Source organism: Pongo abelii, chromosome 15 (genome assembly GCF_028885655.2).
Source record: "Pongo abelii isolate AG06213 chromosome 15, NHGRI_mPonAbe1-v2.0_pri, whole genome shotgun sequence".
NCBI lineage: Eukaryota > Metazoa > Chordata > Mammalia > Primates > Hominidae > Pongo > Pongo abelii.
The window spans coordinates 81,719,027-81,730,914 of record NC_072000.2 but is presented as its reverse complement, the minus strand read 5'-3'; the positions used below and the strand labels follow the sequence as shown (position 1 = coordinate 81,730,914).

Below are 11,888 nucleotides of genomic sequence, written 5' to 3'. Positions count from 1 at the left end.
AGTGCAAAGTGAGAAGTCAACTGCACTGGCAGTAGAGGCATAGTGTTAGCACTCTCTACCCAAGTACCAACCCTCCCCTACTTTTATGGGTAAAAAGGCAGAAACTATTTACCAGTAAGAAAGACTAGCTCAGGAATGCCTGGTAGTGAGAAGCAGGCTCTGTGCCTCTTAATTACCCACACTTACCCAGAATAGAGACAAGGCTGTCCACCCCGTCCTTCTTTTTTGAATTCAAAACCTTCAAGGAGCTCTCAATACCAGCCACTCAATCAACATAGGTTCCAGACACGCATGTTTTTTAAATTATGTTTATTTAGCATATGTACACATAAAAGAGAAATTGCCCTCTGAACCCACCCAGCAGAAAACATGCACAAACCCAAGGTATATGTGGAGGGGAGGGGCCCCAGCCCCAAGTTAGCAGCTGGGACGATGCAATCCTGTGAGTCGCAAGCCCCAGTCAGGAGAGAGCTGGACTGAAGTGTCCAGCAGGCTGGAGTCCCCTGCCGCTGGCCCTAAAATAAGCGTGCGCCATAGCCAAAGGTCTGTTTAATGCCCTCAAAGTAGTACCGCTGCCAGCCCTGTCGCGTCCGCTCTTCCTCAGGAGCAGGGATGCCTCGACCTTCCAGGCACAGCTCAGTCTCTCCGTTCTTGTCGATGAAGGTCAAGGTGATGGTGGCAAAGTGCCCTGGGAAAGGCAAGAAGGGACAGAGGTTTCATATCCAGGGTTTCCATCTGAGTTTAAGACTGGGGCAACCTGGCTGGGTGTGGTGGCTCACACCTGTAATCCCAGCACTTTGGGAGGCTGAGGTGGGCGGATCACCAGAGGTCAGGAGTTCCAGACCAGCCTGGCTGACATGGTGAAACTCCATCTCTACTAAAATTACCTGGGCATGGTGGCATGCACCTGTAATCCCAGCACTTCGGGAGGCTGAGGCAGGAGGATCACTTGAGCCCAGGAGTTTGAGACTAGCCTGGACAACGTAGTAGGACCCCATCTCTACAAAAAAAGTAAAAAAGTAACAAAAAAAAGCTGGCATGGTGGCACACGTAGTCTCAGCTACTTGGGAAGCTGAAGTGGGAGGATCGTTTGGGTCTGGGAGGTTAAGGCTGCAGTTTGCTGTGATTATGCCACTGCACTCTAGCCTGGGTGACAGTGAGACCCTGTTTCCAAAAAAAAAAAAAAAAAAAAAAAAATACAGCAAAGAGAAAAAGTTCTGGGGGTAATGGCAATAAATATGTTTACTTACCCTCTGGCCAAGATTTAAACCTCCACTTCATCACAATATGTTTTTCAGGGACCTAAAATAATCAAACAGCTCAGTCTATATTATATACTACAATGTACCCAATCCTAGCTAGGATCAGTCATCTGCCCTTCATACGGAGTCTACCATCTGTGCAATTATATTACTTGCAAGAGAGTTCAAATCACAGCCTTTTTTTGAAAAACAAAATGTTTTATTAACAAAGAGATTAAAGCCTTAAATTTTACCTATAGAGTTGAGAAAAAGAGAAATGTCACTCATCTGACCAGAGGCAACAACCTGAGTCTAGGGCCGGCAGGTACTCACCAGATCAGTAAATTCCCCAGAGACGTTGCCATCTACCATGTGGAACTTTCCACCTCTGTCTGCTTCTAATGTTGCAGGAGCATGGGTAAAGGCCTGCACTAGCTGCAGGGGGAAAAAAAAAAAAGAGGCAGAAGATACGTGGCTTTCAGTGGGACCCAAGGACAAATGCCAGCTGAAGGCTGCATGCCTCAACTCTCATTTCTATCAGTCTGCCCCACAGGCGGGTCCAGGGTGTCCTTCTATTCTGTTCTAATACCAGCCAGGACTTGACTTCGGGAATTCTTTCTGATCTGATGATGCCATTACTTTGGACCCATTTACTTTTATTTATTTGAAATTGTATATGGTTCAGAAAGATATAAGAATGAGCTTATGAAAGAAAATTCTCAAGTAAATGTCTGAGACTTCTATTATCATTTCTGAGAACGTGTCCCAAAATAGATCTATTCCATCTTTTATTTATTTATTTATTTATTGAGATGGAGTCTCGCTTTGTTGCCCAGGCTGGAGTGCAGTGGCGTAATCTCGGCTCACTGCAACCTCTGCCCATCCAGGTTTTAAGCAATTCTCTGCTTCAGCCTCTGGAGTAGCTGGGATTACAGGCGCATGCCACCATGCCTGGCTAACTTTTTGTATTTTTAGTAGAGATGGGGTTTCACCATCTTGGCCAGGCTGGTCTTGAACTCCTGACCTCGTGATCCACCCGCCTTGGCCTCCCAAAGTGCTGGGATTACAGGCGTAAGCCACCGCGCCCAGCCCTTTTTTTTTTTTTTTTGAGATGGGTCTCACTCTTGCCCAGGCCGAAGTGCAGTGGCATGATCATGGCTCACCGCAGCCCCGACCTCCTAAGCTTAGGTGATCCTCCCACCTCAGCCTCCTGAGGAGCTGGGACTACAGGTGCATACCACCATACCTGGCTAATTTTTGTATTTTTTGTAGAGACAGGGCTTCACCATGTTGGCCAGGCTGGTCTCAAACTCCTGGGCTCAAGTAATTCACCCGCCTCAGCCCCCCAAAGTGCTGGGATTAGAGATGTGAGCCACTGTGCCTGGCCTACTCCATATATATCAAATCAGTATCATTTTGCTGTGTTCGATTACCCAACAGTGCCACTTTTACTTTTAAAAAGACTTTACTATTTTTTAAAGTAGGTAATACAAATACATGGTACAATATTAAACAGAAGGTTAAAAATATCAGGAATCCTCCCATACAAAAGTAGTTTAAAATTCTGAAAACTTGAGCTAGTTTGGAAGCAGAGATTCAAATGAAGTCTGTGTTGAAGTGCTAAATTCAATTCAAATGAAGACTACAGCTATGCTGCTAAGTCCTTCAAGGCAGCAGGCACAAAGAAGAATAGAACCAAGTTAGCCATCGAATGCAGTCTTCCGCATAGCCAGGTCATCACGCATCTCTGGAGTCAACTAAGATAACTTTCTGAAGTACAGTATAATTTTGTTTATACACGTCTTTTTAAATTTCTAGAACACCCAGTCCATTTAATTGCTTCTCCAGTTGTTGGTTTTCTAACGGGGACAGAACTTATCACGAGAGTATTTTGGGTGCAGGCACATAGACATACACCCACATACTACATGGTACCTCTTAATTTATGGCTGTATTTACATTTTTGTTTAAAAAATAAGATCTTGAATTTTGTCCCAGAGTATGTAGGAACTTCCACGTATCCTAACCGCCTTTACTATCAGATAATACAGCTGAATACAGTCATGTTTCTCAGCTCCACACTATAGCAGCAGAATGGCACAAGTCAGCTGTGCAACACAAAGAAGCCAGGGATAATTCTGTGCTATAGAGTAACTAAGAATGGCCATTCACTTTTCTAGTAAGAGTCACTCAGTGGTTTCTACTTATATGACCCAAAACTAGAACAGGCATGGTAGTGTGCACCTGTAGTCCCAGCTACTCAGGAGGCTGAGGAAGGAGGATCGCTTGAGCCCAGAAGTTCAAGGCTAGTCTGGGCAACATAGCAAGACCAGGTCTTTTGTTTTTAAAATAAATAAATATGGCCGAGCACACTGGTTTGCACCTGTAATCCCAGCAGTTTGGGAGGCTGAAGCAGGCAGATCACTTGAGGTCAGGAGTTTCAGACCAGCCCATCTCTACTAAAAAATATGCTGAAACCCCATCTCTACTAAAAAATATAAAAATTAGCTAGGCGTGATGGCGTGTGCCTGTAGTACCAGCTGTTCAGGACGCTGATGCAGGAGAATCGCTTGAACCTGGGAGGCAGAGGTTGCAGTGAGCCGAGATCGTGCCACTGCACTCCAACCTGGGCAGGTGACAGACAGAGACTCCGTCTCAAAAAAAAGAGAATAGAGGGAGGGAAAAATTCACTTTGATGAAGGCCTCATGGCTCCAGTTGTGAGTACCTGTTCTGTACACTGCTGAGAGGATATGCCCCCAACTCAAGTCACCTAGAAGGGCAGATGGCATGAGGCCTGAAGGACAAGACTGACTTACCTCCTGGGTGGTAAACACTCTATAGAGCTCCTCTGGTGACGTCAGGAAGGTTTCCTTAAGAGTGATCTTACAAGTGGGGATTTTGACTCCAACAGGTTTGGCCTGGGTTTTTGAAGGAGCAGGCTTAGCCTGTGAAGTTGGCAGTGAAAACGATCAATACAGAGTAATGATACAACCTCAATCAACGTGGCTTCAGAGACAGTTGTACCATTCATTATCATAAAAATGTTCACCTCCAAGGGTAATTATTCCAAGGGGTTTGAAGGGAATTTGAGTGTGTAGGTGTTTCAGTCATGAGGGTAATGTTTCTGGAAACCTCCTCAATTCCCAGTAAAAATAACCACTCTACAAGGAAGACCCTGATAGTCAAATAACAAATCAAATCATTGAGATATTTTTGAAGAGCTCAGTGTAATTCTCAAATAATTTCTATGTTTAAATAGCTGGAAGCAGTTTTCTCCCCACTTCCAGAGTATCCACTTCACTATGCTGACAAAAGAGCAACAGGGCTCTAAACCAAGTGCTGAGCTTGAACCAGAAAGTTCCATCTCTAGATAAAGTACTTGCTCACCCTGTAAATTGGGGAGATTGGGTGAAGACAGGGATGTAACTCCATTTCTTGATGGGACCTCTAATATCAAAGTATGAAATATTAACACACCAATTAGACTGAAGACTTATATAGGTGAAGACCATCCTTTGTTCATAATCTCCTAACTGGTGCTAAATGCAATCAAGAGTCAGAATTTTAACTGTCTGATAGCTCCTGCTTGCTCTAGGGGTCTGCGATAAATGAATTAAAACCAGGTTAAAGATGGGTGAATGAATGCATATTGCAGGCACTCTGAAAAAGCACCATGAGCAGATCACAAGCTGGTCTGGCTTAGAGGTTAGGGACACAGACAGCTGATATGTGGAATTAAGAAGGCGGTCTCTCAAGTTCCTTTGCAGACAGTCTCCCACCCTGAGGGAAAACCATTTACCTTGCGCTCCTCGGTTTTCAGTGCTGGCTGCCCCACTGGGTCTACTGACTCTCCATTCATTGTAGGTAAGATCATGCCCTGGGTGAACTCTGAAAAGATAAAATTCCAGCTCATGGAAGTTACTTCTTAGTAGCTGAGATTTGGAGTTTCATTACAGCTTGACAAACACAGCCATCCTACCACAGAATGAGGTTATGACCAGAAAAGGAAGAGGCTATTTTTATATCTTTACTTTTGGTCTATGCCAGACTGGTATCTGGGTATATGCTATAGAATACAGTACGTTCACTGGGATTATCTTTTTTTTTTTTTTTTTTTTTTGAGACGGAGTCTCACTCTGTCGCCAGGCTGGAGTGCAGCCTGCACTCCAACTCCCTGCAACCTCTGACTCCCTGGTTCAAGCTATTCTCCTGCCTCAGCCTCCTGAGTAGCTGGGATTATAGGCACGCACCACCATGCCCAGCTAATTTTTGTATTTTTAGTAGAGACGGGGTTTCGCCATGTTGGCCAGGATGGTCTCGATCTCCTGACCTTGTAATCCACTGGCCTCGGCCTCCCAAAGTGCTGGGATTACAGGCGTGAGCCACTGCGCCCGGCCACTGGGATTATTTTTAAAAGCTTATCCTCCTGACTCAACTGGAAACATTATAACTTATTAAGTGCATGTGAGGTCTACTATGGAAGGATGGCGTGAACGCCGTGGCACTTTGATGACTTCAAGAGTGGGTAATCTACCCAGCACCTATGGATGCATGGTTAGTGCCTTTCCTCCACTCTGCCTTACTTCTGTAGAAAAGCCACAACTAGTTATGGCACTGGAGTACTGGTCCTCCCCAAAAAGGTGTCTATCACCTTCCATCACCTTCTTTGATGGTTATTATACATATTCCAACACCAAGATCAGAACACACTGGCAGATATGGAATCCCAGGGGAAAGCTGAGCTGACTTCTATTCTAACCATCTAAATATCCCTGGAGAATGCATATCAAAGATAGTCCAGACTGTATTCAAGTAATGAGTAAAGAGATGCCAAGTCTTTAGATTAGCGCTGTCCATTAGAAATATAATGTGAGCCTCAAATACAGTTTTGTTTTTTTTTTTTTGAGATGGAGTCTCCCTCTGTCACCCAGGCTGGAGTGCAATGGCACATTCTTGGCTCATCGCAACCTCCACCTCCCGGGTTCAAGTGATTCTCCTGCCTCAGCCTCTTGAGTAGCTGGGATTACAGGCATGTGCCACCACGCCCAGCTAATTTTGTATTTTTAGTAGAGACGGGGTTTCTCCATTGGTCAGGCTGGTCTCGAACTCCCGACCTCAGGTGATCTGCCCACCTCGGCTTCCCAAAGTGCTGGGATTATAGGCATGAGCCACTGCGCCCAGCCCATAGTGTAATTTATACTCACAGCACATCTCTTGTGTTTTTTGGTCATCCAGGCTGGAGCGCAGTGGCATGATCTCAGCTCAATGCAACCTCCCTGCCTCCTGGGCTCAAGCCACTCTCCCACCTCAGCCTCCCGAGTAGCTGGGATTACAGGCACAGGCCACTGCATCCAGCTAATTTTTGTATTTTTTGTAGAGACAGGGTTTCGCCACGTTGCCCAGGCTGGTCTCAAATTCCTGAGCTCAGGCAATCAGCCCACCTCAGCCTCCAACAGTGCTGGGATTACAAGTGTGAGCCACCGCGCCGGGCCCTCACAGCACATCTCAGTTTGGTCTAGCCACATCTAAAATGTTCAACCATCAATATTAGACAACACAGCTCCAGATCTTTCCCTTACTCCGAGCTTATGGACTGACTTTAAGATGAAATAAGCCCCCTCCCCCCAAATCTTTACCCATTTGCCAAAGAAAGGACTGTCCAGGCCCTTAACCAGAGTCTAACAGGTGGAAACTACCTCCTTAAGGCATACAGAACTACTCAAGGGATACCTGTTTTGAGGGTGCTGATGTAAATTCCCATTGCTTCTCTTAGAAGTTTCACCCCTTCTTCCTTCATTAAGGCCACGAGATTTGTGTCAGGCTCATCTTTGGCAAGGCTCACACTAATCTGGGTGAAAGATGAGAAGTAGGTGGTAAATAACTTGAGGGGCACCCTCATTATGGAATGTGGGGGCTGAGCAATCAGGTAACTGCTGACATTTCCAAAGGAAATGCATGAGTACTGTGGTATTCGTACAATCCCCATTAGTGTTCCTTCGAGTCCTCTCTGTCAAGTGGCTAATGTTAGTTAGAACCCATGTCACTAGCTAAAGTGAAGAAATTAAAGAAGTGCAAATTGCTCTCGAAGTTTCCAATGGCACCATATGCCTAGAAATTATCTGCAGACTAGGATTCTGAATGCTTGGACCACGCCTGGGCTATGAATCCTGAATGACAGGTCACTTTTCTCATCTGAGAATAAGAGGATATAGAGGAGTCGGATTAGGAGTTATGAAGCACAAACCTCCACTTCATCCACGCTGTTTTCATCAGACAAATTGGGGATCTCCACATGTCCTTTGTACTGTACTCCTGACTTAGAAGTACCTGTCAAAACCAATGCAATGTCATTAGTCCACTCCTAGGCAGGAAAGGCCTCTGCTCCAGGGTCCTAACTGCTACCTCACTTCTGCTGCTTTTGGATGGCTGAACTGATCCTCTTTATTCTGAGAATGCCACATGCCAGATGCAGTCAACACCCGCACCCCCAAAAGAAATGTCTTTCCTCACCAGGTTACTGGAAACCAACTATGTTATTACAATGTGGGACAAAGAGCTACAGATTTGGTACCAGCATGAGTTATACCATGAGAACTTGGGTCAAAAGCCAGTAGTTCTGCTAGAATACTTGTTTTGAAAATATCAACTTATTTCAGTGCAACTGAAATATTAGGGAACAATTTGATTATAATGAGAAGTTCACATTTGCTTATCTGTGACTCCATCCATGAGAAACACTAGGTGAATACGGAAAGCCTCACCCAGCTACATAGGATACATAAAACACACACATCTCAAACACCTATCTGCCAATGACCTCAGTTTACAGCGTGTGTTGTGAGCCATACCCATCCTCAACTAGTGTAATGTTCCGATTGTGGATGACTCTCCTTCTACCATTCCATAGTAGTCCTCAAGCTGCAACCCTCCTGATGCCCACTTTTTTCTTCCCCCCAAGACAGAGTCTTGTTCTGTCGCTCAGGCTGGAGTGCAGTGGCACGATCTTGGCTCACTGCAACCTCCACCTCCCAGGTTCAAGCAATTCTTCTGCCTCAGCCTCCCAAGTAGCTGGGATTACAGGTGAGTGCCACCACGCCCGGCTAATTTTTGTATTTTTCAGTAGAGACGGGGTTTCACCATGTTGGCCAGGTGTGTCTCCAATTCCTGACCTTGTGATCCACCTGCCTCAGTCTCCCAAAGGGCTGAGATTACAGGCGTGAGCCACCGCGCCTGGCTTTGATGCCCACTTTCACAAATAAACTTCTGGTCTTTTTCATGGTAAAGCACCATATTTATTGTAGTATTTACCTTTTTTTTTTTTTTTTTTTTTTTTTTTTTTGAGATGCAGTCGCACTCTGTTGCCCAGGCTGGAGTGCAATGGTGCGATCTCAGCTCACTGCAACCTCCGCCTCCTGGGTTCAAGCGATTTTCCTGCCTCAGCCTCCCGAGTAGCTGGGACTACAGGCACATGCCACCATGCCTAGCTAATTTTTGTATTTTTAGTAGAGACGGGGTTTCACTGTGTCAGCCAGGATGGTCTTGATCTCCTGACCTCGTGATCCGCCCACCTTGGCCTCCCAAAGTGCTGGGATTACAGGGGTGAGCCACCACGCCCGGCCTATATTTATCTATTTCTTACCATTTAATGTGCACAAAACTATGCTACCAATTTTTAGTCCCTATATTAAAAAAAAAAAGTGTCGGCCAGACACAGTTCGAGACCAGCCTGGCCAACATGGTGAAACCCGTCTCTAATAAAAATACAAAATTAGCCGGGCGTGGTGGTGGGCACCTGTAATCCTACTTGGGAGGCTGAGGCAGGAGAACTGGTTGAACCCGGGAAGTGGAGGTTGCAGTGAGCCAAGATCGCGCCACTGCACTCCAGCCTGGGTGACGAGCAAAACTCCGTCTTAAAAAAAAAAAAAAAAAAAAAAGAAGTCTGAACAAGATTTCTTCCATACTACTATGCTTCAAGTGTACTTTAAAAACAAATTAACAAAAATCATGGACAGATAGATCTACTTTCACCCTTCTTTATGATATAACTTCACTTCAGAAATGTTTATCAAAGCACAAATTTCATGCTTTGCCCCATATACAGACAGTAGCTATCTCATACTCCTTTAGCTTTAGTGCCTTTTTACATTCAGGCTCCCGACAGTCAGGACTGTCCAAAACAGTAATACGCATGACCTCAATTTTTTCCTAATGTCATACAGAAGGGACATAAAACTAGAAGATAGAGAAAACAGCCCCAAATTACTGTCACACACAAGCTTCATTAGTGCAGTGGTTTAATCTGTTAAGATTCACACTGAAGAGAGTGAAAAAAATATCAAGACCAAAAAAACCCCCTCCTTCCTCCTTTTAAATCACTCACAAGATACATGTAGCTAGTCGGAAGAAATATCACCGTAGGTGTCCCAACAAAGACCAAGGCCCAAAGATGCAGCGGCCCGGCCACTTCATGGATGGGACTTATGAGACCCAGACACAGGAAATCCATTTAGCATCCCACAATGGCAAAGAAATTCCAGGACTCAATGCTGCTTTACATAGGACTCCAAAGCAGCAACATCTGCCTTCTCCCTTCAAGGTTTGTAACTCCTCAAAACTGTTCTCTCCAGCTACTTAACAGGTTAAACAAAACACAGTTAATCTCTCTGACAGCCCAGCTTAGACTTACCTGTCCAGTTTAGTTTGACGCTCCATTCATAAAAGAAGATAAGTTTCCCTTTGCGATTGTTAATGGATGCCTCTCCATCAAGCTTACTCACTTCCGTCACCTCACACTTGCCTTCTTCATTTTGAACCCGCACTGCCAGGAACAGTGTTTTCAGCTTATCCGTGGACCAATTTGAAGCATCTCTCTCCGTCCTGCAAAGCAGAAACAAAGCTATGAACCAGCAGTCAAACGGAGGATATGCTGCTCTATGCAAGAGAATACGAGGTTAAAGGAGGCCTGATAAATAGTTTGAAAAGAACACAAAAACTCCCAGTCCCACTCCAGTATGTCCACAAACATGTCACTCTTTTTTAGGAAGACAAGGGGTTGCACACTGTCAACAAAGACAGCTGCTGTAGAAAATGGTATAAACTCAATAGAAAATTATGCTCTCCTTTCTCGGCATGATGGTGCGGGGGAATACTCGATACTTTAACATGGCGCCCCCATTTGACCAAGTGGAAAACTGCACATATTGCTGAGATCAGGAACACAGACTGGACTATGAAGAATAGTACTTGGCTAAAAGGCCCAGAAAGGATTAAACCAATAACCCTGACCTCATTGGCACAGTGTTCTGACCTATCAGATTCGCACTTGTATTGTAAACTTCCTACACATTCACTGCCCCCTAGATGGCCACAAAAACGTTAAGTCCAGGGCTTCAAAACAAACAACAAAAATTAGGTCAAGTTAACAAGAGAGAATACAAAGTGAGATATGGAAAAGAAACATCACTATCTGCCTTCCTACTTATCAACTATTAGAGAAAACAACAGCAAAAAAAGCTGCAACAAAGTAACGGTACAATACAAACATTACGAACAAAGTTCAGTGGAATTCAAAAATAAAGAAACATTTCTTTGGGAAGATTTCATGAAGCAGGGCAGTTATTTTAAGAACGGTCAGGTTATAAAACCACGGCTGCTCGGCAACCTGGAGTTCCAACACACCCGACCTGATAGTTCCGGGTGAGAGGCCGCAGCTATCTGAGCTCTGAGCACCTGCACAACACGTTCTCAATCTCCCGCGGGACCGCTGCAGCGGTCCTCTATGAATGACTTTTAATTTTACTGCAGGCCGCAAAATAGGAATTACAGACCCCTGGCCTTAGGCCTTTCACAGCTATCTCCCAACACAATCAAAGGAGGTTCCAGTCTCAGTGACTCCTCTGGCCACGTGTAGTAAGCACCTCCCTGCTCGGGCTGGATGCAGCAGCCAGGGCGTTATCTCCTAGTCTCTCTGACAACCCTCCTCTGGGGCGCAGCCCTCCACGTCCATCTCCCTCCCCTCAAGCACTGAGAAGGTGACCGCGGAGTGGAGAGGCCTGGGGCTACGGACCCCTGCCACAGGAAGGACCCACCCCCATCTCCGGACAGGGCTACCTCAGCCCCAGCTCTGTCCGGGCCGAGGTTCCAGGAACCCTGAAACCCTGGCCCGGCCGCAGGTCTCCCAAGGCCGGCCTGCTTTGCTGGCCCTCACCAGTGCCAGTTGTTGACGTTGGTGGCGTCCGCCCGCTCCTCCACGATCCAGCGTGGGTCTCCCTCACCCCACTTGGCCATCGGCTCTCCTATCGCGGCGCCACCAGCTCCGGAGCAGCCGCAGCCACAGCCTCAGGACCGCTTAGTGCTAGCCGCCCGGCAGCGCCTGGAAACTACTAGAAGCGGCCGCAAGCACCTCCTGGCTTGCTTTTCCCTCCACCCCCTCCCCTCCTTAACTTCCGGCTCCTCCCCACTCCCACCGGTTACTTCCGTCCCAACTCGCCGCACCGTGGGTTCCGCCTGAGTTAGAGATCCTTCAGACTCCCTCGGGTTCTCCCCAAAAAGCGTCCCGAAACCCAACTGCTCATAAAACCATTCCTCAGCCACAGGAAAATAAAGAACACGTCTCATTGCTTCCCTGGACCCTAAATCGCCCTTGC

At 46.1% G+C, this 11,888-nt stretch overlaps 1 protein-coding gene across 2 annotated transcripts; it reads right to left on the bottom strand.

Annotated features, from left to right (window-relative positions):
* Positions 1–294: 294 nt before the first annotated feature.
* Positions 295–11,694, bottom strand: AHSA1 (activator of HSP90 ATPase activity 1). Of its 2 annotated transcripts, XM_054529848.2 has the most exons (10): positions 11,450–11,694; positions 9,929–10,119; positions 7,487–7,569; positions 6,973–7,090; positions 5,042–5,130; positions 4,059–4,187; positions 1,575–1,676; positions 1,251–1,302; positions 888–1,000; positions 630–688 (listed from the first exon to the last, which is right to left on the bottom strand). In XM_054529848.2, exons 1-10 carry the CDS (start codon positions 11,527–11,529, stop codon positions 665–667), a joined length of 981 nt encoding a protein of 326 aa, XP_054385823.2. In that variant the 5' UTR covers positions 11,530–11,694; the 3' UTR covers positions 630–664.
* Positions 11,695–11,888: the final 194 nt, after the last annotated feature.

Excerpts from the sequence above, each read along its gene's own strand:
- AHSA1 (XM_054529848.2), bottom strand. The coding sequence starts at position 11,529 with ATGGCCAAGTGGGGTGAGGGAGACCCACGCTGGATCGTGGAGGAGCGG. Across the intron at positions 7,570-9,928 it reads CGTCAAACTAAACTGGACAG|GTACTTCTAAGTCAGGAGTA; the intron begins GTAAGTCTAAGC and ends TGGTTTTGACAG. Across the intron at positions 5,131-6,972 it reads CATCAGCACCCTCAAAACAG|AGTTCACCCAGGGCATGATC; the intron begins GTATCCCTTGAG and ends TTATCTTTTCAG.